Source organism: Salarias fasciatus, chromosome 7, assembly GCF_902148845.1.
Source record: "Salarias fasciatus chromosome 7, fSalaFa1.1, whole genome shotgun sequence".
Classification (NCBI taxonomy): Eukaryota; Metazoa; Chordata; class Actinopteri; order Blenniiformes; family Blenniidae; genus Salarias; species Salarias fasciatus.
The window spans coordinates 3,686,808-3,713,759 of record NC_043751.1 but is presented as its reverse complement, the minus strand read 5'-3'; the positions used below and the strand labels follow the sequence as shown (position 1 = coordinate 3,713,759).

The 26,952-nt window shown below is 46.6% G+C and overlaps 1 protein-coding gene across 1 annotated transcript; it reads left to right on the top strand.

The window, feature by feature from the left end:
- The first annotated feature begins 803 nt into the window (after positions 1-803).
- On the top strand, positions 804-24,782 carry LOC115391394 (plasma membrane calcium-transporting ATPase 1-like). The gene is made up of 21 exons (XM_030095634.1): positions 804-909; positions 2,623-2,908; positions 7,842-8,039; positions 9,757-10,014; positions 10,193-10,318; positions 11,036-11,206; positions 11,304-11,324; positions 14,119-14,262; positions 15,354-15,568; positions 16,692-16,934; positions 17,547-17,788; positions 17,856-18,093; positions 18,813-18,992; positions 19,073-19,160; positions 19,855-19,961; positions 20,039-20,230; positions 21,068-21,281; positions 22,736-22,947; positions 23,059-23,166; positions 23,309-23,497; positions 24,378-24,782. The coding sequence occupies exons 2-21, from the start codon at positions 2,719-2,721 to the stop codon at positions 24,765-24,767; spliced, it is 3,726 nt and encodes a 1,241-aa protein (XP_029951494.1). The 5' UTR covers positions 804-909; positions 2,623-2,718; the 3' UTR covers positions 24,768-24,782.
- The last annotated feature ends 2,170 nt before the right edge of the window (positions 24,783-26,952 follow it).

Sequence of the window (26,952 nt, the reverse complement as noted above, 5' to 3'; positions counted from 1 at the left end):
TGATCACACTGCAGACTTCCTGATGAGAAGATCATTCAGTGATTTGACCTGTAAAAACTCTCAGCACTTGCAAAGTGTGAAACCTTCTCTTCACCTTGCTGTTTCTAATCCACATTTCACTGAGAATCACACCACTGCAGTCCCAGGACGAGACAGGAGCCAGCAGATCAGTGTAAACCTGATAGCTGTCAATATTAAAGCTCTGAGAGATGAACTGCTAGAAATCACGCAGAGCAGCCGCAGGATTCAGACAAAAAGAGGAAACGCAGCAGAAGGATTTCTGACCTACAAACCTCCAAATGTGTGTGTGTGTGTGTGTGTGTGTGTGTGTGTGTGTGTGTGTGTGTGTGTGTGTGTTGTTTCCTCTGGGTTGTTAGGATTCCCTGATTAGTCTTCTTGTTTGTGTCTCCTCTCATCAGCTGTCTGATGTTCTGCATCTCTTCGTCTGAAGACATGATGTGACGGTGTGATCAGCAGGTGTCTCCGTGTGTGTGTGTGTGTGTGTGTGTGTGTGTGTGTGTGTGTGTGTGTGTGCAGCAGGAGGAGCTGCAGCAGCCTCCCTGGCGTTGACTGAAGCCACAGATTGTCTAATTAGATTAAGCGAGGCTTTCCTCAGATAAGCATTGAGCCACAGCTCCTGTGTTTTTCCCTTCCTTCCGATGGAGCGCCTCTTGTGAGCTCGCTGAAGGTCAACTCCAGTTTTCTTTTTGCAGAGAAAGGCAGAGCTGTGTGTGTGAGTGTGTGTGTGGGTGTGTTTAGGTGTGTGTGCAGGGGGTCTGTGAGGGATGTGGCTGTGTTATGGGCTGTTTCTGGGGCTGTGAGGCTGAAGCTGCTCTCAGTAATCGGACTGCCACTAATACCCGCTGCTGCTGCTGCTGCTGCTCACAGGAGGCCATGGGGGAAGTTTGTGTAAGTCAACCTTCTCTTCTTCATCAGTAGTGAATGCTGGGAGTTTTCCACAACCTGTGGAGTTTGAGCTCGTCTGTCAGAATGAGACAGCTCAGCTGAGAAGCTGCATTAAAATGTGATTTTTAGAGCTCTGCAGGCTGCGGAAAGAGACAGAATGTGTGTGTCGAGAGTGTTGGACTCAGTGATGGAGCTGGGACACACACCGAACGCTTGGAGCCTCACGGCTGGTTGTACTGTGCTGCTCGTCTTTTCCTTGTCGCTCAGCCTGAAACAGGCGGCCTCCGCCTCTCAGATTAAAGCCCAGGCTGACTGATTGACACAGATTACAGCTGAAGGCGCAGAGGTCGCAACCTGTGAGGAACAAATATAAAATCCTCCACTTTACGCATGAGCCCAGTCAATGAAGCGTTTGTTCTCCAGCCTACTCTAAGATTCGGCTCTGACTTTAGTCCTTCACATTCCCATCATTAAAACGACACGCTATAACTGCTTCTGTCTTCTCTCTTCTGGAAAATAATCTATAATCTATCCAGTAAATTCACCTGATAGCTGTTTTTTAAAGTAGAAATATCAAAAAAAAATGAGTGGAAGGTTACAAACCTGTGTGAAATACTTTCAGGAACTCATATCTACACAGTTTTGACAGAAATGTGTCAAAAATCTGAGACTTTCAATGCAGAAATGGTGAAGGAAGTGTCTTTTTGGTCAAAAAATAATCCCTTCAGACATGTTTGATTGTATGTAAATGACTCATGAAGCTATTCTCTCATGACTTCAGAGTATTTAATTACCTCTAATCTACACTCTGTTATTGTATTTCAACAAATGTCTTATAAAGGGGTTAATCATGACATAAGTCCTTCAAAATCACCTCCCATTTAAAAAAAAGATCATTATATGCTCTGCAGTCTTCATATTAGCAACATTCTGTAAAGTAAGGATGTCAAAAATAAGGCTCGTGAGCCAAAACCATTCTGTTGGAATCATATAACACGTAAATGTTATGAAGCTGGAATTTTTCATATAAACAGTTTTCAGGAAAAAACAGTTGTTAATTAAATGTAATAATTTTAGAAATGTTTTTGTAATCCTTTGCATTAAAATGAATGGACATGTATTTAAACATGTTATTGTGTTTTGTTTTTACGAGTGTAGAACTCGAGCTTTAATTCACCACAAAGGTGTTAAAGAAAACAAAATCATTTTCTTTGGTTAAAGATTTTCCACGCCAGGTGTTGGTTTTGTTAAAAAATAGAGTTTTAAGTGGAAAGCAGACTCCGTCTTGATGAAGGTAAATGGAGGTTCTCTGAAATGCTGCCACTGCCCATGAGCACTGCGGTCCTAATAAAGCATGTTAAACATGTGTAAGAAGTTGGTCAGTAACTCTGAATGAATCCAGATTTTCTTTGTGTTCAGTCTTTAGAATTAAACTGCTCTTCTTCAATATCAAGAACATTTACTGCAGCGTCGTCTGCATACGTGGAGACACATTTACAAACAGATACTAAGAAGAACAAAACGATGAAGAAAGACAGGTTAAAGGAGTTCAAATCTACAGCTGGAGTGTTAGATTTGACCTGTGGGTCAAAGGGCCTGCAAGGGCCAGTCAATTATACTCAGATGCATATATTTGATCTGTTAAAAGATGCAGGACCTTCTGTCCGTCTGCTCATAGTTCCTCACGTCTTGTTCCATCTCTCCGTCCCTCCACAGTCACAGAGTCCCCGTCAGACCAGGTCTGCTCCTCCGGCCTGCCACTGAGTCTGCACTCGTCCAACAGGCCCGTGTCGAGTTCCCAGCCCAGCGGACATGGCCAACAACTCTCTGAGCGGCTCCAAGCACGGCCAGGCCGCCAACCACGACATGGAGTTCGGCTGCTCGCTGCAGGAGCTGCGCTCCCTCATGGAGCTGAGGGGCGCCGAGGCCACGGCCCGGCTGTCCGAGTCCTACGGGGACGTCAGCGGACTGTGTGCCAGGCTCAGGACGTCACCCGTCGAAGGTACGGACCCTCCGAAACCCTCTGAACCCGTCATGATGTGAAAAGACGTCTTTAATGAGGAGCATGGAAGAGAGACACTCAGAGGAGACTTTCTGCAGAACCAGATTCAGAGACCGGCTGCCATCCTGGTTGCTAACAGCTAAAATTTAAATGATAAAATCATTAAAAACGGTCAGAAAACGGTTAAAATTGCCACTGTGGGTAAAAGGCTCCTCACCATTAGAACATGAAGCGACTAAAGTGGGAAAAATCCATGAAACAAGAAGAGAAACCGTTAAATTGGTTTAAAGAGTAAATTATTAGAAGATATCTAAAAGAGTAGCTGTGGCACTTTATGTATGGAATGTCACTTTTTACAATGGAGAGATATTTCATTAGGTTTCTTCATCTGAGATCATTTTCATGATTTCAGACTCCATACAAATTTTATTTAGTGGAAAACCACGAAAACAACTGTTTTGTACATGCAGCACAACAAAGAAAAAGTTTAAATGTAAAGGATGTTATGACAATATTTCACCAGTTCAGCCCAGTGAGGATGGACCTGGACCTCCTGGTTCACGTCTTCTCCGTAGGCAGACAGTGAACGTTGGCATTAGGAACCATAATGTATAAACAAGACGAGAGTTTGGAAGAAAAGAAGCCTTTTTGCTTCCTGAATCAGCACAACTCCCTTTGACCGTTTGGCTGCGGCGAGATGAAGCTCGTGTGCATGCTAATCGTGCTAATCGTGCTCATCGTGCTTTGCTGTTGGTGTCCAGCCTCGTTTGTCTGCAGGGTTTGAGTGTGTTTGTCTGGATTGTGGCGTCCTGTGGTTTGTTAACCTGCTGGCTGACTCAGGCGCTCCGCAGGTCGAGCGTGACCTCCAGCCTCGGCGCTGAAGGTCAAATGAAGCTCGTTCTCCCTGCAGGTTCAGTCCTCATGTTTCACAGCAGTGGTTTTTCATTTCACTGTGTGTTACAGTGTGTTCTCTTGTTACTGATTCTACAGATCTGATGGTTTTTAAAGTTTACTTTAAAATCATGCCGTCTTCTGTGGTCTGATGAGATCTGAGACGAAGGCCCCGTTTACATGACAACGTTTCAGCTGAAAACGCATCATTTTCTTGTTTTCGTTCTAGAAATCGTTTCTAAACTTGTGCGTGTTTCCTCATAATTGACAGGCTTGCAGCCTTTTGCAGCTGGTTTATTTTGGTGGAGTTTCTCTTTCCTCAGCTTCGACTGACAGGCTACAATCTGCGAAACGATGTGGGTGAAGTTTAAGGATGCACCGATCCCAGAATCAGGTATCAGGTCCGATTCTTCAGAGGGGTCATATGGACCAGCAGAGGAGCAGAACCGAGAGTGAGATGCCAGCAGTTTGCAAATCCTTTATTGTTACGGAGAAATGAAACAAAAGGAAGACAGACTGTGAGCTATATTCTGTCAAAAGAGAAGGAGAAAGACAGTTGATCCAACCATAAACTTCATCTGCAGAGTTAGAATAGAGTAGTTCAACTACTCTGTATGAGACTCTGAGCTATGCTACATGCTACATGCTAAAGAGTTTCGATGTATTGTTTGCATGTGGAGTATGAATCAGGCTTAATGGCTTAAGGATCCTCCTCGTATCAATACTTGTTACTGAGGTGGCTCGTTGATGCCAGGATGGATAAAGACTGAACAGATTTGATATTCAGGAAGTGGCTGCAGGTTTTACAGCATTATATCATTTCCTAGGAAGCTCACTAAGTGATGGTTTGAGTTTGAGTTTATTTATTCAGCACACATAAAAATTGGTGCAGGGAGGTGAACCAGGCCCAAAGGTTCCGCCTCTGCTCAGAAATCCACTGCTGATGGTATTCATTAGAAAACACTGGATGGCCCTGGAGAGTGTGTATTCCTCACACACTGTGCGGCTGAATGCAGGCGCTGGGCTGACCTGAACACTGTATTCACTGTGTTTCTTGGGCCGAGCCTCATCCGTCTGCCCTCTGACATTCTCCCGCTCATCATTAATTCATGCCGTCGGTCCGTCTTGCTCGCTCGGTAAACACTTCGTTTCCCCTCCCGCTGGCAGGCGGGCCAAATGTCAGCAGCAGCTTGAAATCAGCGGAAAAATCCATCCCGGGCTCTGTGAACGTCTCTGCTGGGGGCGATCCGCCGAGTTTCACTTCACCTCACAGTTCCATCTGCAGACAACACGAGGAGAGGGAGCAGCTGCCGGGTCCCCGAGGACGTCCCAGCATGCCCCGACCCGCCGCCCCGCTCCTCCGGGGCCGGCGGCCCGGCCTCCGCTTCACCACCGCTGCCGAGTCACAAACACCAGGCGTCACGGCGCCCGGTGTTTGACGCCATCCTCGCTTTGTGAGGACGGTGGCGGCAGCGGCGCTGATTCAGGAGGGTCCTCTGGTGCCGTTTGTCAGGACTCTGGAGGAAAACTCTGATCTGACTGTTCGTCCTCTGAGCATGAGTAGAAGAGCGAGTTACTCCAGCAGTGGTGCTCAGGCGCAGCAACAACGTCTCCGCCCAGAGGGAGCCTGAACTGCTCCAGAAAGTTGCGTTTTGTCTTTGTTTACATGAAGACAGAGTTGGAGCGTCAATCATTCCATTTTAGGAGTAATTTCCAAAAAGTCATTCTTAGTGGCTCCAAACACTGTCCTCATGACAACAAACCCCAAAATGCTATTAAAGCTTCGCATTTCTCCGGGAAAACATGGTGGTGTAGACGAGGCATCGTGTTCAGGCTGTCCTTTGATTCCTTCCCTCAGTTCGAGCTCCCGTCTTGATGCTGGCTGTCTTATCCTGCTGTTTGAATATAACAGCTGAATTATCAATAGCTGGTGCTGGTAATTTGACAGTCTGAGCTTGTGTCCTGAACCTGAACAGACTCAGGATCAGTCACCCTGTCTCATGGGGAACATCCCGTAGCGCCCGCCTGGTTGTTTTTGGAGTTCTGTTATGAGTCCAGATACTGCCTGCAGTATCGGACCTGGTATCGGTATCGGCACTGGTATTGGCATCGGCATCAGTGAATCTCTACCTTAACTCCATGTGATCGGCTTGTTTGAAGCTCAGTAATGTTGTTTGTGTGTGTGTGTGTGTGTGTGTGTGTGTGTGTGTGTGTGTGTGTGTGTGTTCTCGTATTTCTATCCTTGTTGGGGCCAAATGTCCCCACAAGGATAGCAAAACGTGGAACGACGTGCCTTGTGGGGACCTTTTTCCGGTCCTAAGGAGGAGAAACAGTGTTTTCTTGACCATGTTGTTGTTACTGAAAAAAGTAAAAGTGCAAAAACATTTCTTTAGGGTTAGGCTTTGTTGTGGTGTGGGTTAGGGTTAGGGTAAGGGTCAGGGTTAGGGGCTAGACATGAATGGGAGTCAATGGAAGGTCCCCACAAGGATAGAAATACGAGACTGAGCGTGTGTGTGTGTGTGTGTGTGTGTGTGTGTGTGTGTGTGTGTGTGTGTGTGTGTGTGTGTGTGTGTGTGTGTAAACAGTGTGATGATCAGCTGGAAAATAACATAACTTTCAAACCTAAGGTCACATTAACTGGACTTTGATCAGACAGTTAACGTTAGAACTGTTACTAATCGATTGTTCTTCATTACAGTACTTTTTCATCTGGTATTAATCAATAGATGTGAAGACAAATCTGGGCAGTTACTTCTCCTCCGCCCTTCATTCATTCTATGAAGATTGACAGAATGAAGGATTCGATGAACGTTGACTCAAACTGTTTCCCCACATGGAGCCATAAGTAATCTGATTACATCAGTGATGGTTGATAGTAGGTACTTCCTGTTAGACATGAAATGAAAAATCTTTAAAAGGTTGAAAATCTATTGTTTTAAAATCCTGCCAGGTTATCATTTAGCATCTGGCTTTAGACTGTTTAAGAAGTTCAATCCTGATCCGTAGAACAAGCCTTGAACAATAACTGAAACTCACTGGAGTCACGTCAGCATGTCCAGATACTCCTCTTCAAAGTTTTCATCTGTTGCTTTTGCAGAGTACCATATATGATGAAGATATTTATATTTTTGCCAAAAGTCTAACAATTACTACTGAAAATGACCACAGTGTCAACAGAGAGCTGATTGTAATGATACGTTCTGACGTAGCGGTTAGCTAGTTTTCATTTTAGCGTCACTCCTGTCTGAGCTGCTGAGGTTTGTGAAGAAACGTCTTCTCTGTCGTTTCCACACCTGCTTTCTGTCACACGACAAACAGCTTAAAGGTCAGGACGTCTCCTCGGTGCAGCTTCAGCGCCTCGCCACAGCGGTGCTCTCTTTAGCACGTTTTAATGGTCAAAGCCGCCGCCGTCCGTCGCCTTCCATCACAGCCTCGTCCAGGTCGGAGGCGTTAGCGGCGAGGACGGAGGGAGCCGTTACCGACACCTGAGGGAGTGTTTCAGTCCCTCTGGGGGATCTGCAGGGAGGAAGAGAGGACAGAGACGATCATTAGTGGACAAACAGCATCATGGAGACCGAGCAACGCAGCGGGCGTCCGTTTCAAACAAACACTGAGCTGTGAGTCCATCGACTCTCAGACAGTCTCCAGCTTCAGAAAAGCTGGTCGAATTAGTCCGAGCTCAATGGTTTCACGCAGCGTTATGGTCATGTGCCACAACTTTAACATCTAAGGAGCCCGATTTGGACGAGTGTCACCATGGCAATGGGGACGTGGAGGGAGGGGCTTTCAGGGTTTTCAGTGCAAGAACAGAATATACCAATGCACATTCAATTTAATTTACTATATACTGTACGCATATATAGATATAATAGATAGATAGATAGATAGATAGATAGATAGATAGATAGATAGAGAAACATGGCCGTCCACTGAAACTGAAGGATCAATACCTCTTTAAGCGTCTGTCCATTCCGGGACCCAAACACGTCCTGTCCCTGATGTCCCAGCCTGTGTGGACTGAAGTCTGTGTCTCCTGCTGCAGGCCTGGAGGGGAAATCGGAGGACATCAGCCGGAGACAGGAAGTGTTTGGACGGAACGTCATCCCTCCCAAGAAGCCAAAAACCTTCGTGCAGTTAGTGTGGGAAGCCCTGCAGGACGTGACGCTCATCATCCTGGAGGTGGCGGCCATCATCTCGCTAGGCCTGTCCTTCTACCACCCGCCGGACGCGCAGGGACAGAGTGAGTGCAGCGCACACACACACACACACACACACACACACACACACACACACACACACACACACACACACACACACACACACACACACGGTTGAACCTGTGACCTTCTGATTGATCCACCTGTTCCACCCTGAAGAAATGTGTTTTTGAGTCTTGGTCCTGATCTGTTAGTGTGTTTTCAGACTGTAGTCCAAAACACACACTCTGTTCATAAAGGTGTCATGTGTTGTTACTGTACGTATGTGTGTATGTATGTGCCTTTGTGTGTGTGTGTGTGTGTGTGTGTGTGTGTGTGTGTGTGTGTGTGTGTGTGTGTGTGTGCTTGTTTCCAGTAATTGCGTGTGTTTGTGTGTACTGTATGTGCATATGCATATCTGTGTGCATGTGTGTGGCACGTGCATGTGTGTTAGAGTGTGCACGTGTGCGTGCTTACGTGTATTGTTTGTGCCCCCACGTGTGTGTATGTGCATGCTTCTGTAAACTTGTGTGTGTATTGTAGGTGGGTGTGCACGTATGAGCATGCCTATGTGTGTTTGAGAGCGCCTGTGTTTGTGTGCACGTGTAAGTGTACTGCATGTAAGTGTGTGTGTGTGTGTGTGTGTGTGTATACAACAGAAATACCTTGTTTCCCCCTCTGTCCTCTGGATTAAGTTTGTCTGGAGCCACACAACATCATTCATTCATGTATTCATTCATTCATTCATTGAAATCAAACTTTGTTTGTATTCTATGAATAAAAATCTAATTTAACACACAGACACACACACACACACACACACACACACACACGACTCTCCGCTCCATGAGCAGAGCCTTGTTGGTCCCTGATCAATGAACTCATGAATTGAAGACATATTAAAATACTGCGGTTGCTCCTCGTGATGCACCAGCGTACACGTTGCTCTGGAGTTTAGAGGGTCACAGGTTTGAATCCGGTCACCGTGGTAACAGAGACACGCGCTGGGTATTATCAATTATCATAAAAAAACCAGAGGAAAGACAATCGATAGAATCAATGACAGCAACGGATCACAGCAGAAGAAGCATCGGGATCGGAGGAACGGGGAAGAGGAGTTCTCTTTTAATTTAATCATTTCAACATGTTTTTATGAAGCAGTGTAACACACTGCAGCTGCTGCTCAGGTCAGTGTGTCAGTTTAGATGTAGTGCTTTATAATCACAGTAACTTTAGAGGGAGAAAGTGCTTGAACTGTAGAACATTAATTTATCTAATTTAGGTGCAGTGGGAGTGGGAGAAGCAACTAAATATGAAATCTAAAAACATCGTTCAAACAGGAGACACTTCAGAATAATCTCCTGGGAGCCATGAAGACTTGAAACATGGTTTACAAAGAAAAGCCAATATTAAGAGTCTGATAGTCGTTTTATCCCCATCATGCTGCCTCCACACATAATTATTGCATCTCTGGTATTCTATAAAACACTGTTATTTCTTGTTGGACAATGATGTGAAACTGTGCCACTAAAACAGATGTTATTCTGGAAATGCTGCAGTCTGATGACATCTCCTGGTCAATAATTTCACTCTCTGTTCAGTAACGCTGCTCCTTCATTCATATATTGTTCTCTAAAGAACATGTTAGTGGAAAACTGAGGATAATGGACTCCAGTAGAGCAGGACTGATTTTTAAAAAAAATCTAAGAAGCTAATGTACAAAACTGTCGTCTTCCTGAAAACGTTATATTCTCCGTTCAGACTGCGGCAAGGCAGCGGGCGGCGTGGAGGACGAGGGCGAGGCGGAGGCCGGCTGGATCGAGGGCGCCGCCATCCTGCTGTCGGTGGTGTGTGTGGTGCTGGTGACGGCCTTCAACGACTGGAGCAAGGAGAAGCAGTTCCGGGGCCTGCAGAGCCGCATCGAGCAGGAGCAGAAGTTCACGGTGGTGCGCGGCGGGCAGGTCATCCAGGTCAACCTGTCCGAGATGGTGGTGGGCGACATCGCCCAGGTCAAATACGGTGAGAGGACGACGCGCCGTGTGAGTCATGGGTTCACTCTGTGTGTGAAGGGCACCCCGGTGCATGCTGGGAGCGTCACCCTGCTCACAACTCATTTGCATAAATTGGAATCCGGCTAAATTTATGCGAATGAGGTGCAGGGAGCGGACGTAGAGTGACGGTTCTCCTCCCCCTCCAGGTGACCTCCTCCCCACCGACGGAGTTCTGATTCAGGGCAACGACCTGAAGATCGACGAGAGCTCCCTGACGGGAGAGTCGGACCTGGTCCGGAAGAACGCCCGCACCGACCCCATGATGCTGTCGGGTGAGGCCGGGTCACAGCGCCGCCCTCGCTACGGAGGAGCAGGACGGATGTGCAGCTCCCTCAACCTTTCTGGAACATTCAGTTATTTTATTTTTCCTTAGAAAACGTTTTACTTTTAACTGTCTTTCTCTTTAAATGTAGTTTAAATGTTTAAATGTAGCAGTTCCTCTTTGATGTCATGAAACCAATCTATTACTACTGAAAATGACAACAATCTCAATATAAATCCGATTTAATGAAACCGTCTGGTGCAAAATATAGGGAAATGTCCAAAAAAAAACCTCCTACAGCTGTTGTATTGTGGGTGTTTTTACAAATTTTCCCTGACAGCCTGGCTCTGAGGCTAATGCTAGCTAGCTAGCTTCCATGGCAGCATCACTGATACACAGCTCAGTGTTGTGATGTTAACAAATGTCTTCCAAAAATCAGTTTTCTTTGAAATTTGCTCATCTAATTGTTGGTTTGACTGGACTGGAGTCACTTACGGCACAGTTATGGCCCACAGGCCTTATGTTTGACACTCCTGAACTAGAATATTGATCAAAAATCAAAGATATTATGACACGATTGGCAAGTTTCCACTTAGTTGTTCTACAGTTAAAATGCCCGAAGTCTGGTTGATTTTGTTCAGCCGTCTTCAGAATGTGCTGAAGTTCCACCAGACGGACCGGACTGACCTGACGGAGACGCCGGTTTGTCCCCCGCCTGCCGTTCCAGGGACTCACGTGATGGAGGGCTCCGGGAAGATGCTGGTCACCGCCGTCGGCGTCAACTCTCAGACCGGGATCATCTTCACGCTGCTCGGGGCGAGCGAGGGCGACGGCGAGGAGAAGAAGGAGGAAGAGGAGAAGAAGAAGAAGAAGAAGAAGGAGAAAAAGAGCAAGTCGGGTGAGGACCTTTGACCTTTAACCCCGGAGAATGAAGCAGCTGCTGCTCTGGTCATTCCGCTCCAAATAAAAATAACCTTGGTTTTTCTTCTTCACAGGCAAAAAAGACAGCAAGAAAGGTAGGTGGCGCTCTTCTCTTACAAATCCAGTTTTTTAATGTTGAACCTTTCTGATGTTTCATGACTGCAGTATAGAAGAGTGGCCTTTATTCATAGCTGTTTTATCTCTTTTCCTTTATATAAGTTGTTTTTAGTCGTTTTAGCCACATCAGCCACTGTGGTCGATTTCATAGTTTCATTATTTACGTTTTTTTTTTTTCCCATTTCACTCTTTGGGCTGTACGGTGGTGCAGCATTTAGCGCTCCTGCCTCACAGTGAGAAGGCTTTTCTGTGTGGAGTTTGCATGTTCTCCCTGTGTGTGAGTGGGTTCCCTCCAGGTACTCTGGTTTCTTCCCATTGTCCAAAAACATGCAGGTCAGGTTAACTGGTGACCCTAAATGACCCCTCGGTGTGAACGTGATCCTGAAAAGGACAAGGCGGCATGGATAAAGAATGAACTTTTCCTTTTTTAACCTTTTCAAATCATTTGCCCTGCTGTAGCAGTTTGAGCCTTTCCAGCTGCTGGGATTCTGACTGGTTTAGCCTGTTTGCTTGTTTTCATTTTCGGTTCTTTTTTGTAGGATTTTTTGTAGATTTTTTTGTGATTTGGTGACTCCTTTCAAGTGTTTTGTACTTGTCTTGAGGAACTTCAAGAATTATTTGAATTATTTTAACTTTATTATTCACTATAACTTGTAAAAAACAATGTATTCTTGTCAGTTTATTTTCCAAATTGTTAACAATGAATTGTGTGTTGTCATAAGTGTGACAAAAAAATAGGTGGAAGGAATGTTCTTTCATCCTAAATGACTGTTGGGATGAGTGTCCAATAATGCTCATAATATATGATCATATTAAGAGGAAAAAGTACAAGACTTTTGATGCATTTTGGATTTCCGTCTCCACCACGCTAAGAGTCAATGAAAGTTTTTGAAAACTGCTCCCAAGGTTTTTATATCATTCTGACTCCGTGCAGGCGCAAGTAGAATGTGGTTTCACTACAAAAACACACGACCGTGGTGAATCATGCTTACTGTGGGGATTTCACTGTTTCTGCCTTCTCAGTGGAAACGGACATCGCTTTCAAACCGTTGTCATGTGAACGTGAAACTTTCCTGAAACAATCTGTTGAAAGGTTGTGTTGTTGTGTTTGGATCCACATGTGGAAGCTGCTGCCGCCGCCGCCGCCGCCGCCACTGCTGCTGCTTCGCTCGGGCAGATTCTCGGTGTCGTGGAGTTTTGAAGATTTCTGTTGACATTCAGGATTTGGTCCTGGTGATTCGGTGAGGAGGCGGACCGGGTCTGGTCCCTGCCCAGGTGGTGCAGGTGGTGCGGGTGGTCCAGTGAGGCGCGTAGTACGTCTCCGTGGTCGCGCGGCAGCAGCAGGTGCTCCTGACTCTGTTGATGGTGATTAGGACCAAGCAGATTATCAGCCTTAAGCTCGGCAGATGCTTTCTTCTCCTGCCTGCTGCTGCAACCTGCCTGCTCACTAATAACCTCATTACTGAGAGAGGATCAGCATGCTCTCTCTCTCACACACACACACACACACACACACACACACACACACCTCCACTCAGTGTCATAGAGCAGTGGAAACCGACCCTTCATTGTCCATGCGGTAGGGAGAGACAGCGGTGTAATCTGACCAGTTGTGCACGACGAGCGTTCACACTCATCGACACCAGAAAGGAAAGAATGGAGACAGGACAGATCACCTACAGAGGACTGACTGCAAATTCACTCTGTTAAAAAAACATCTCACATGGACACAGAAGAAAAGAAATGATTTATCTGAACTGATTCTGCCCACTAGTGGGCGCTGTGGGTGATTTCATAATGAAACTAAACACACACACACTGCAGAGAGCAATACACTCTAAACATTAACAATTCAGAACAATTCATCTGGACACCAAGTTAGATTGTTGTTATGGTGACTGTCAAGTCTGAAACTACCAGGACCGGGAGAGTCTGGACTGGAACCAGGACCAGGAGAATCTGGACTGGAGTTGGAGCGTTTTTAAAAAGTTCCACCTTGGGAGCCATTTTCTAAAAGTTGTGTTTTGAGTGGCGCTGAGCCCTGTTGTCATGGGACATGTTGACAGGATGTTTAGAAACAGGCTCTTATATTCATAACATCCACATTTCTTTGGAACCTTCTGCTTCTACTTCAGAAGACGTCGAGCCAGTTCTTTCTATGTCTCGGGCAGGTCTTCCTGATCTGGCTTTGTCCTGTCTTCATGTTTTACATGTCCTCATGTTTTCTTGTTGCTCCTGATTGATTTCCCCTGGCTGCAGTCACCTGTGCCTCACCTCCATGTGTGTAAATGGGTTTTTTCGGTCCATCTGTTCCGGTTTTCCATGCTCCTCGTCCCTGGCTGTGTGTTTGTTAAAGACGATCAGAGACATGGTCTTCATTAATGGACGCTGTAATTTCTCTGGCTCGTGCTTACGTTTTCACGTGACTCCGTGACCCAATGCAGCACTTTAATCCCTCGCCGGGATTAGACCACCTACCTGTTGACACAGAGCTGCCGGTCACTCCTGTCTGTCCCACACATCACTGGATGTGACGATCTGAACCGCCAAACCAAGACCGTCCTCCTCTTCCCAGGCTCCTTCTGTGAACTCAGACTGATGAACTGATGATCTACTAGATTCCATATCATGTACATTTCCCCAGGTTTATGTTTTCATTTCAGAGGTGATGTGAATGGGGAGTGTTTGGAAACCCAGATGACTGCAGCTGTAGCTTTACAGATTTGAGGCCACGTGCTTCTTTTCATGACTGGCTCGGCTTGTCTGTTTAAGGGAAAGACAAGGATGGAGCCACGGTGGAGATGCAGCCGCTCAGCGAAGATGCAGACGCAGACAAGAAGAAGAAAGCGCCGAAGAAGGAGAAGTCCGTCCTCCAGGGGAAGCTCACCAAGCTGGCCGTGCAAATCGGAAAAGCAGGTAAAAGCCATCGGTGTGATTCAGACACCACCTCAAAGACTCACAGCCTTAAAATAAGCATTTTATGAATGATGTTAACCAGTAAAATGATTCAAAGATGGGAGTCATTAACACATTCATAGACAAAGTAGTGTTCCAGGTGAATACAAAAAAACAGTTTGTGCTGCTGTCTTTTTCAAACCATTCCATGGGTTCTGCATGTTTGTGTTTTCGATCTTTAATTGGCCTCCTCAAGTGTATGACGACAGAACCCCACAGTCAATTACCGATTGCCAGTATTGACCAGCCCTGCCCTTTTGCTGACGAGCCTTTCACATGGCAAGCCATATCAAATATTGATTGGCTCAGGAAGGAATCCAATAGCATGGCAGGAGGAGTGTCTGGTGGCTGGATGGTTGGAAAGTGGAAGAGAGGTGAAATCCAGATGTTTTCAGAAGTGAGTGGAGGTGTTTTAATGTATGGGATTCCTCCCACAAGCAGCTGGATGAAACTCCTGAACAGATGTGTTCTGCGACTCTAAAATGCAGTTTGGTTAATGGGGCTGTGTCTGAAAACAGACCTGTTCCATGTCTGGAAGTCACTGCAGCTTCTGCCAAGTTGTAGATATCAGAAACAGTCATGCCTCGACCACATCGGCTCTTCAGTTTACTGCAGCAGTGGCTCTGTGATCCCTGTTGATAGCACTGTTTTTATCTTTAGTCCTCAGTACTCTGCAGTGAAGTGCAGGTCTGTGTATTTGCTTAGATCAGAGAAAAGATGAACCAAACTAGATGGACTGGTACCAGTATCAGGTGTTGAGTCCTATACTGGAGCCTTCAGGGCTGTTGGTGGTGCATGGAGTGTATATTTTTCAATTTATCTTTTCATGTTGACTTCTAATGTGGACTGTTGTGTGCAGTTTAAATCTAACAGTGGTAATAATGTCAGCTGGTGGTTACATGTTCAGCGTTAAGGTGATGAAGACTTGAATTTCCTTGGTGATCTCTAAAGGTTGACTGATTTTGCACACGGACGAACTCCCATCCACACTCCCATCCAACAGTCTTTTAAACTGAATCCTTCCATCTCTCTCTCTCTCTCTCTGTGTTCAGGCCTCATCATGTCCACGCTCACCGTCATCATCCTCATCACCCGCTTCCTGATAGACACCTTCTGGATTCAGGGGGTCGTCTGGACCGCGGAGTGCATTCCCATCTACGTGCAGTTCATGGTCAAGTTTTTCATCATTGGCGTGACGGTGCTGGTGGTGGCTGTGCCCGAAGGCCTTCCGCTGGCAGTCACCATTTCTCTGGCTTACTCTGTGAAGGTCTGTTTGTATGTTTGGATGGTAAAGTGAAAATTAAAACTGCCTTCTGACTGATCTGTCATGTTGAAAAACTAGATCATTCTGAGTGATATCTGTGATGGTGAGCGGAAGTACAGGAGTCGTGAAGGCAATAACAAACTGAGTCTCTTCTTAATAATTTATTTCTATTAAGACCATAATGCAAACTGCATTTCTTTATGTCTTTATCCATAAGAAGTAAATCCCTTCACCTTATTGGACCCACTACTGTTCTATCCTTTTCCATGATGTAACTCCATCCTCCTCCATCCATCAGCTGAGATTTGAAATGTGGACACGCCCACCTTCTCATCTGGGTTTTGAACTGAAGGGATGACCATTTTATGTTGGGTCTTTCACCATTCCAGTCATCGAAGCATAGAATAGAGTCCAGCTTTTTCCAATAACCCCAAAGGAGCAAGTGGTATCATTTAACTAATTATGAAACTGACATTGGCAGATGACTCCATCTCTTGAGGTCTTCTTCTTTTTCTTTTTAATTAGCAATTTTCTTCAGATACGGATGTTAAGCCTGTATTTACAGTATGACTTCTTATATATAATAATAACATTGATGTGAGGGGGGAGAGATTTCTTACTTTTATCAATATTAATCAACAGCTGAGCTGATTTTGACAACGTAAGTCAACTGTATTCATAAAGCACTTTAAAAAAAACACTGCTGCGACAAAGGGCTGTACATAAATAGAAATAGAAACCTAAAAGCACAAGGTGCGAGTGATAAAACAGTCAAATGGCAACAAATGAAAACAAGAGTAGAGCATCAAGCTGGGCTAAAAGCCATGATTAACTTTCAGTCCTGGTTAAAAAAAAGCAAAAAAAAAAAAAAAAAAAAAAATTTAATACTTTCAAGACATGAGGAAAAGTTTGTTGAACATCTGCCATGTAAACTAATGTGTCATCTGCATATAATAACACTGAATGGAACTAATGTGATATGATGATGTTTTCTAAATATCTGTGCTGTTGGTTCAATGGACAGATGGAAGATTAAAGGAGAGAATGGGTCTTTCTGCCCTTCCTCCTGCTGAGTAAATCAGAAACTGAGTCTGAAGTAACTTTCTGTCTTTCTACGTTTTGCCAGAAAATGATGAAGGACAACAACCTGGTCCGCCACCTGGACGCCTGCGAGACGATGGGCAACGCCACGGCTATCTGCTCCGACAAGACGGGCACGCTGACCACCAACCGCATGACGGTGGTGCAGGTCTACGTCGCAGACCGCCACTACCTAAAGGTGCCAGACTCGCAGCTCATCCCCCCCAAAATCCTGGACCTGCTCGTTCGGGGCATCGGGGTCAACTGCGCCTACACCAGCAAGATTATGGTGAGCTGTAAAAATAGCCGTTCATTCAGGAAGCTCTGTGATCTAAGTGTCTGCCTGAGCAGGCAGGGCCGGTTTGGAGAGCTGCCACTGCAGCTCAGGGCTCATCTGATCACTGCCTCCTGGATCCAGAGCTCAGAGCGAGAGCAGGGGACACAAACAGCTCAAACACAACAGCTCTCTGCTTCCCACCTGCTTAGATTGCTAGCTGAAGGCCTTTCATGATTGATCTGCTTGAAAATAACAGTTTTATAGTACAGTGGTTTATTCTAGATTCTGGATTTCCAAAGGAGTCATTAAAAGGACATTCAGATAGTCATAAGATGTTTGCTATGTATCATGTAAGTATCAAATGTTCTTCCTAAGTCACTGAAGACTATGTGACAATCTGTTGACCACAAACCCTCATTTCAGACTGAAGGTACCAGAATGAAACTCTCTCTGTATTTTTGGGTTTTACATTCAAGTTCTGCAACTTTTAACACAACTAGGATGAGGCTAAAACACATTTTACCCAGCATGTGTCAAAAGTAACTTTCCCTGCTTGTTTTTATGCTTTAATGTGTCTTACTGATGCTGAAACCTGAGCAACATCTTCTCTGCCGTTTCCTCCAGCCTCCGACGAAGGAGGGTGGGCTGCCTGGACAAGTGGGGAACAAGACCGAATGTGCCTTACTGGGACTCATCCTCGACCTGCGCCAGGACTACCAGAAGATCCGCACCGAAGTTCCAGAGGAGAAATTCCAAAAGGTCTACCCCTTCAACTCTGTGAGGAAGTCCATGAGCACCGTGCTGAGAAACTACGACGGCAGCCTGCAAATGTTCACCAAGGGGGCCCCCGAGATCATCCTCAAGAAGTACGTTGTCTCAGTCTGCCGTTACTCCCTCAGATTACCGCCTTGTGACTGTGTGGTGTTCTTCCAGATGCTGTAAGATCATGACGGCCAGCGGAGAGGCCAAAGTGTTGAGGTCTCGGGACAGGGACGACCTGGTGAAGAACGTGGTGGCGGGCATGGCGTCGGAGGGCCTGCGCACCATCTGCCTCGCCTACAGAGACTTCCCCGCCGCTGACGGAGAGCCCAACTGGGAGGACGAGCAGAACATCATCACGGGCCTCACCTGCATCGCTTTGGTCGGCATCGAGGACCCGGTCCGACCCGAGGTAAGACACCCAGATACATCAGAACCAGCGCTCAGAGCCGTGATCGCTAATCCCACCCAGGGACCAGATTTAAAGCACAGCAGTCTAATTCTCTCAGTTTGATGAACACTGTTTACTTGACAAAGGTGTTCGGAGCCACTGAAAATACTATTTTTTATAAACAGCTCCCAAGGTGGAACTTTTTAAAAGCTCACCAACGCCATCTCTGTGAAGACACAGAACAGTGTGAATTTCCTGAAACACTGCTAATACACATGTTGCCACAGGCAGGAAAGAGTTTTTCTGCACACAAGCAAGAAGATTGCCTCCAGTGTCATGACCAGGTTTAGTAGCTATCCTTAACCCTAAACACGCTACCCCTAACTTTAACTGTAAACCCCAAACTTAACCCTAACCCCTAACTGCTTTGACTGGAAACTTTTTGTAACCTGGGCCAGAGACTGATCACACAAAAACAATCTGAATATGACTTTTCATCTTTGGCTCTGTGCAGCAGAAGTGAAGAAATCCTGCCATGCTTAAAAATGAAACAAATGTGCACATTTTGTGATTAATCTACAGCGATCATGTTGAAAGATCATGCAGCATGTGCATTTTCATAAATTCTCCCTCATGGAGCAGATTTGATGCTACATCTCATTACTGATATTTTGGCTGTAACTTATTCGTGAATCTCAGCAGATCTCAGCTGGGATTTTCTCTCCCTGTTGTCCCGTCAGGTCCCGGACGCCATCAGGAAGTGCCAGCGGGCCGGGATCACCGTGCGCATGGTGACTGGAGATAACATTGAAACCGCGCGCGCCATCGCCACCAAATGCGGGATTCTACATCCTGGAAGCGACTTCCTGTGTCTGGATGGGAAGGAGTTCAACCGACGGATCCGTAACGACCTGGGCGAGGTCAGACTGAATTCGCCTCTGCGGAGCTCGTCCTGCCTCGTCTTCATTGTCTTCACTTCCTTCTGTGTTGTCCTCTGCAGATAGAACAGGAGCGCATCGATAAGATTTGGCCCAAGCTCCGAGTCCTCGCCAGATCTTCTCCGACAGACAAACACACTCTGGTCAAAGGTCAGACTGAAGTCAGGTCACAGTGGTCCCATAAGTAGACCAGGTAGAAGGAAGGCAATGGGAATAAGGTTCCCATTCACATTTACAGTTAAAGTTTGTGAAACAATTTGGAGATTTTGGTCACCTGCCTTCACTCAGGTTTTCAGAATTTAAACTTGTTTTTATATGGTCCTCATTGCCTCATCATGTGTTTTTAATTTTAAGTATCTCTTTTTTTCATCTGTTGTTCACTTTTGTATTGAGATTTTCTCCCCTTTCCACCCCAAAAAAAATATTAGGAATAGATTTTCTTTAAAAGAAATGCTATTCAAAAACCGCCACACGACAATTAATTATCATGTGGTAAAAAAAGTCTCTTAGTAGAAGCCAAAATGGAAGCGATGTTTATTTGATTGACTTGTCAAAAGTAGTTTTTATTCCAAAAACTTAAATGCAAATGTTCTGTTCAGTTTCAGTCTTACTGAAACACTTCAGGAACAGCAACTGCTCTGTTTGACAAACAGTGTGCGTGTGTGTGTGTGTGTGTGTGTGTGTGTGTGTGTGTGTGTGTGTGTTGGGGGGGGGGGGTTCTCTCTTTTAAAGCTGACGCCCTCTGGTGGCAGTCTGCATATATGACTCTTGGATCAGACATATAAACCTGAAAATTCTCAGCTGTACAATGTTTGAGCTGAATGTCTTGACCTGGTCCTCTCAGGGATCATCGACAGCACGGTGGTGGAGCAGAGGCAGGTCGTCGCGGTAACCGGAGACGGGACGAATGACGGCCCCGCCCTGAAGAAGGCAGATGTTGGCTTTGCTATGGTAATGACATCCTTTAAGTCACCAAACACAGAGAAAGAAGTTTGAGAAGCAGATGGAGTGACCTGTCCTGTTTGCAGGGCATCGCCGGGACGGACGTGGCGAAGGAGGCGTCCGACATCATCCTGACCGACGACAACTTCAGCAGCATCGTGAAGGCCGTCATGTGGGGCAGGAACGTCTACGACAGCATCTCCAAGTTCCTGCAGTTCCAGCTCACGGTCAACGTGGTGGCGGTCACCGTGGCCTTCACCGGAGCCTGCATCACCCAGGTGAGGCGTCGACTGAGCATTCTTACTTTATAGAGGCTTTTTCATCTGATCTGTAGAGGAAAAGGTTTCATTAAGCAAGGGCGCTTCAGAAAATCATCCAAGTGATGGTTCTCTCAAAGAATGGACTCTCTGGGTAGGTGGAGGAGCTACCTTCTGTTTGAGAGGGGAATAAAGTCAACGTACCGGACTGTTGTGGTGAAGAGGAGCTGACTCTGTTTATTGCCATTCTGTGTCTCCACCCTCACCTGTGCGTCACGTGGAGGATACAATCAGCTGAAATGACTTTCCTCTGCAGGGTGGAGGTCTTCACCCTCACTTGTACTTGTTGTTCATCTCATCTCTCTATTCCCTTTAAGCCGCTTCCCTCTCTGTTCACCACGGGCTTGTGCAGTAGCAGCAGTCCTGCCATCTACAGGGAGTGCAGCAGTTCAGTGGAGTTGGGTGAAAACAGTGGACTCTTGTTGCATTGATATGGTTTATTTATACGATGATGGCATGGAGGGTCACTGGGAAAAGCTTTCAGAGTTTTCAAAACACCCGTCTTCATCTGAAAATCACTAGTGTGACGAGAACAACAATTGAGGATCCAAAGTGTTTGTTTTGCCCACTTTTTTAGAATTTAGCAGCTCTTCTCCAACAAAGAGAACATTTACTAACATTTACTGTGTCATCTGCATACAGGGAGACATTTCCTTCATACAGAGACTGAGTCTGTCTTTACCATGAAGATGGGCTTACATCTTACTGTTCTCTGCATTCTCTGCATGTGCCACATGGCAGACGTGTCAGTGAACAGACAGTGGACCGCTCACGCTCACTGTCGCTGTGTGTTTCCAGGACTCCCCTCTGAAGGCCGTGCAGATGTTGTGGGTCAACCTCATTATGGACACCTTCGCCTCGCTGGCTCTGGCCACCGAGCCGCCCACCGAGGCGCTGCTGCTGAGGAGCCCGTACGGCCGCCAGAAGCCGCTCATCTCGCGCACCATGATGAAGAACATCCTGGGACACGCCATCTACCAGCTGACCACCATCTTCATCCTGCTCTTTCTCGGTCAGTGAACTTTCAGCAGGTTTTCTCTCAGATGATACAGACAGAGAGGTGGACCTGCTCAACATGTGAACATTCTCAATCAGAGAAGAGATTTCCTTGATGGATGGATGGAAGATGGATGGATGAATGGATGACTATTCAAATTTATGTTGAAGAAACCAGCTGGTGGGACGTCTCTAATCACAACCACTGGCAACATGTCAGAAAAAGTGCTGGTCGGAGATATTCACGGCCGGCTGTTAGATAAACAACGGGGAGACTGTGGATCTGTTGTGAGGTTGCAGGTCCAGACAAGAAAAAGTCTAATATGCAGTCAAGATGCTGGATTTGACATGAGGAAAACAGAGCATTTGATACTTTCTGTAGGGTTAGGGTTGGAGGAAAGAATAATCCACACACTACACAAAGTTCCACCCTTTTGGTATGTAGGTTACATCCATTCACACATCTTAAACAGTTTTCATCCACTGTTACACAAGTTTCTTACTCCTTTTTGAATTGTAATATTACACTATATATGATATTCAAAGTTTTCACAGAGTAGATTAGCCAAACTGTGGGAAATAGTGAGTTTGCTCCAGTGTCCCCTATAGAGCTATTGGTGAGTATGAGCTGCTCGCCAATACAGAGTATCGATATGAGTACTTGTTAAAAGCCAATAGAGCCTAATTCATACTCAGTACTCAAATGATGTGTGAAAACTATGAGTTGTTGGGAACCACTTGTACTTGATGATATGTAGTACTCTCCAAGTTGTATTAGGCAGCCTTCACGAGTACGAGTACTCCGTGCTAGCCTCGTAAACCAGACCCGCCCACTCCTCATCCACATTTGGATTTGGAGTTAAGCTTAGTCTGGATAGGAGCCCATTGAAACTTCTTGAAGGGGGTGTCAGTTACTCCTTTGACTGACAGCGCACTTCAGCCAATCAGCGCTTTAAAACAAATACGTCATCAAAATGCATTCGCTTCTCTAAGGATTAGCATTAGCTCATTAGCTCTAGCTTCCTTACACGCAAACACACGCAAAAACGTCTTTTCCTGTTAGAAACTGACCAAGTGCAGACTCTTGCTCTTGCTTGATTGTTGTAATTCTTGGTATTTTTACTGTAACTTTACTGATTGCAGCTTTCAAATGATGGTTAAGGTTAAAGTCCGTCATCTCCGATACGCGCAGCGATAGCATCACTTCCGGTTTAGCCACCGGAATTCGCCAAAAAAAATTGAAAACAAAAAGCGGCAACACTGATTGGCTCGGCCGTTTCGGGACTGCGTGAAATCCCCTTCTATGGGCTCCTACCCAGACTGAGCTCATCTCCAAAATCCAAACGGATGAGGAGTGGGCGGGTCTGGTTTACAAGGCAAACTCCGTGCAGTATCGGACTCAATACCCAGTAATGATTCTTGTATCAGTGCATCCTTGAGACAGATTTTAAAACTCCTCCCCCCTCACAGGAGACGTCATCTTCGACATCGACAGCGGCAGGAACGCCCCCCTCCATGCCCCGCCCTCCGAGCACTACACCATCATCTTCAACACCTTCGTCCTCATGCAGATCTTCAACGAGTTCAACGCCCGCAAGATCCACGGCGAGAGAAATGTCTTTGAAGGCGTCTTCAGGAACCCCATCTTCTGCTCCATCATCCTGGGAACTCTCGTCACGCAGGTAATGTCAGCAAGGGGGGGCAGGGGGCGGGGCTTCAGGGTGGGGCGTCGAGTGTTGAGCAGTCAAAAAAAACCCCTCTGTTAAATCGTTGACGCTCCGTATCTCCTGCAGTTCGTGATCGTACAGTTTGGAGGGAAACCCTTCAGCTGCGTGGGCCTGACCATCGAACAGTGGCTGTGGTGCATCCTCTTCGGCTTCAGCAGCCTCCTGTGGGGACAGGCGAGTTCACTCAGAAAAAAGAAGCCATCATCCGCTGTTAATCTGCGTCCTGCACAGCCATCCTCCCACGTTGCGTTTGTCCTCGTCACTCCTCAACAGTCGCAGGTTGCTTGACGATGCCGATGTCGGTGCTCTGTCTCAGATGGTGTCCTCCGTCCCCACCAAATGGCTGAAGTTCCTGGCCACGGCAGGCCACGGCACACAGCAGGAGGAGATCCCCGAGGAGGAGCTGGAGGAGATGAAAGACTTGGACGAGATCGACCACGCCGAGATGGAGCTGAAGAAAGGCCAGGTGCTGTGGTGCCGCAGCCTTGGACGCATCCAGACCCAGGTACGCTTCCTCCGACACACATGAGCATTACTCTTATTGCATCGTATCCCTGCTACCTATTCTCTATGGGGGCGGTGGTCAGATTCACACCAAACGGTCCCACATGCACCTGCAGACTTGTGAGTTGTGTACATGTGAACTAGTCTGTCTTCAAACAGTCATCAAAGGTTACAGGCTCTGAAAACTACACACTCAAATGCAACAATAGGCAGAGTGAGGACAGACTAAAGTAAACCGCAAACACAGTGGCTTCTGTTGGACTGGACAGGCCAAAAACATCCTGGGTAGTCCAGCCAGCGCTCTCCCTGGGTCCCAGACCAATTTGGTACAAACAGAAAGAACTGAGCCAGATTTTTTCCTGACAGTATTGCAAGTGTCTCTTTCAGGCAGTTTTCCAGGAGTTTAGAGCCCTCAGCATGTGTTTGAGTGGATAGACAATAAGAACAATATTTGCCTCCAGAATGCCATGACTTCAAGTCCATATTCTCCTGGTCCTTGTCCTGGTCCCAGTCAATAGTCTACTGGACTTGGTAGTTTTAGTTGACTGTCCATGTGATAACAATCCAACTTGGTGGTCTGTCCACACAATTGTTAGTGGTCTCCCATTGTTAATATTTATACTGTACTTGCATGTATGTGTGGTTTTCAAAAACACCCATCAACCACTCGTTGCACAACATGAAAACTGTTTTCAGTGTTTCTGCAGTTGGACCAAACACTGGCGTATAAACGCAAAACTTTTCTGAAATGATCATTCGTTTTCAGTTGAAATGTGTAAACAGGGTCTGAAGTGATTGGCCACTAACCCCAATGTTGAAATGTATCCAAAGTGTCTGCTCTATTGGCGTGTCTGAGTCTGACCTCTCTGTCTCCGTCTCAGATCCGTGTGGTGAAAGCCTTCAGAGACAGCGTGTCGCCCTACGAGGGTCTGGAGACCCCTGAGTCTCGCAGCTCCATCCACAACTTCATGAACCACCCCGAGTTCCGCATCGAGGACTCTGAGCCTCAGATCCCCATGATCGACGAGAACGAGAGCGGGGACGAGCCCCCCACCAAGCGGAACTCCGTCCCGCCGCCGCTGACCGAACTGCCCGCCCTGTCCTCGCTGTCCCACCTGCCGCACGTCCCCTCATCCCCCAACAACAACACCTTGGACCGCGTCGTGCCGCTGCACAAGGACCCGTCCCGCCCCGGCCTGATCCCCCCCAACTCGGCGGGGCTGCCGCCGTGTCCGGGGAGCCCCCTGCACAGCCTGGAGACCTCGCTCTGAAGCCTCGCTCACTTCCTCTTCCCGAGGAATGCTGCTGAGGTTGTTTCCAGGAATGAAAAACTCTTGTTCAAAGTGGACTCGTCTGAGCCTCCTCAGGACGCCCCCTGCTGGGTTTTTTTTTTTTTTTTAGGATCCAGGAAGCAGAAATGTTAGCCGTCTTGTTCGGCTCGCACAGACTGACGCTTCCTGCTTCAATAGGCATGGACTCCACTGTCGTCGTTTAGGATAAGTGTGTTTGTGAGGTGATCGACCAATGTTCCTGACGTGTACATATTTTCATGTGGAAGTAGCGAGAGCTCGTTGGAAGGCACAGCGTTTCCCATGAGTTCGGGTTAGCTTTGTGTCCAGAGGCCTGTACTGTGAAACCAGGATGCAGCTCAGTAACATCAGTCAGCGCTCTGGGTAAACCACCAGGTGACTTCAGGACCATCAGCACTCTGGGTAAACCACCAGGTGACTTCAGGACCATCAGCACACTGGGTAAACCACCAGGTGACTTCAGGACCATCAGGGCTCTGGGTAAACCACCAGGTGACTTCAGGACCATCAGGGCTCTGGGTAAACCACCGGGTGATTTCAGTGTCTAAATGATCTGTCCGGTGAAGTGGAGCCACTTCCTGGATATTAACTCTGTTTCACAGTGCAGGTCTCTGGTTGTACTTTGAGGATCTGAGACCAGATGTTTAGTGACACTTACTCACATGTTTGTTTCTTTGTTTGTAGACAGAACGGTTGACATAAGTGTTCAATGTTGGACTGTATTATAGTATTTTTTTTTAAGTTTTAGGCTGTTGTTTTGAAAGATGTCAAACCACAAAATATTAAAAGTTTTGAAAAAAAAAACCCTGGAATCTCTTCTTTTTGTTTTCGTCCATGAAGAAACTGTGATGACAAACACACCAGACGTCTCCGTTTTATCACCCAGCAGGGACAGGACGGAGGACAGCGCAGTTCTTTGTGGTATGCCTGATGGAAAGTCATTTTAACATTTATTCAAAGCACTACTAGAAATTCTTCCCACTCAAAAATAACATTTCAGATATCTACAATGTCATTCTTCCTATACACAATCGTAATTTCAGATATCCACAACTCACACAGCAGAGATCTACATCTGAATTACAGATATCCTTAATTCCATTTACAGATGTCTACAAATGCCCTTAATTCAAGATATCCATCTTTGTTTTTCAAGATACCTTAAAATGAGTTTTATCCAGCCAGAATAACAGTGTAGATATCAAGAGATGGAACTATGGCATGGAAAAATGATGTTATAGAGACCTCTAACTGGGATTATGGAAAGTCGTAATTCAGATGTGAAAAGCCGACAGACGACCAATCAACATAATGTATGACAATACTCAAGAATATTGGCTAAAATAACAAGCCATGAACAACTCACTGCACAACATTTGTGCATGATTGTGGGTTCTAATTTTGTGGCAGAGCGCAGTGCAGGGTAGGTGCACAGTACCTGTGCCTGGTCTATGAAAATAGGCCAGGCACAGGTAATCATTTCCATCTGGAAGAAATACCAAGGGTTGAAAGAGCAGCTGGAGAAGATGAGGGCTGTGAAGGCCTCAGTGGTGCCAGTAGTGATGGGGGCAGTAGGGTCAGGAACCCCCAAGCTGGATGCATGGCTCCAGGAAATACCGAGAACAACATGTGAGACCTCTGTCCTGAGGAGCGCAGTGCTGGGAACAGCTGAGATCCTGCAGAACCCTCCAGCTCCCAGGCCTCTGGTAGATCCTGCAAAACCCCCTTGCTGTCAGGACCCGCTGTGTCCTGCCCCTTTGGCTGGGTCTCCCTTCTTCCCTGTGTCCATGTCTTCCCCTCCGTGAGTTCTGGGTGCTTCGCTATGCGTTCTGTGAATCTGCCTCCAGGCGCTTGCGTGCACGTGTCCGTGTGATTTGGCCCCTCCTGTTGTCTGTGTTTGGTTTTGCACCCCGTCCGTGTCCCTCCCTGGATCCCAGCATCGTTAGTCTGATGTGCTTCACCTGTTGTCTGTCTGCCCCTCCTCATGTCCTCCTGGCCAATCACCTTCATGTGTTACACCTGTGTCCTCCCCATTTATGCCCTGCTGTCCTTGTGCGTCTGTCTCCAGATTCTGTCCAGCGCCAGTTCAGCCCTTGTGTTCCTCATGTCGGCTGTCCCGGTTCAGTTCCCCTTGTGATCTTAATGT

Bases quoted from the DNA above. Each gene is read 5' to 3' on its own strand.
- LOC115391394 (XM_030095634.1), top strand. From the start codon at position 2,719: ATGGCCAACAACTCTCTGAGCGGCTCCAAGCACGGCCAGGCCGCCAAC. The intron at 2,909-7,841 runs GTACGGACCCTC...CTCCTGCTGCAG, and splicing joins CAGGACGTCACCCGTCGAAG to GCCTGGAGGGGAAATCGGAG. The intron at 19,962-20,038 runs GTAATGACATCC...TCCTGTTTGCAG, and splicing joins CAGATGTTGGCTTTGCTATG to GGCATCGCCGGGACGGACGT.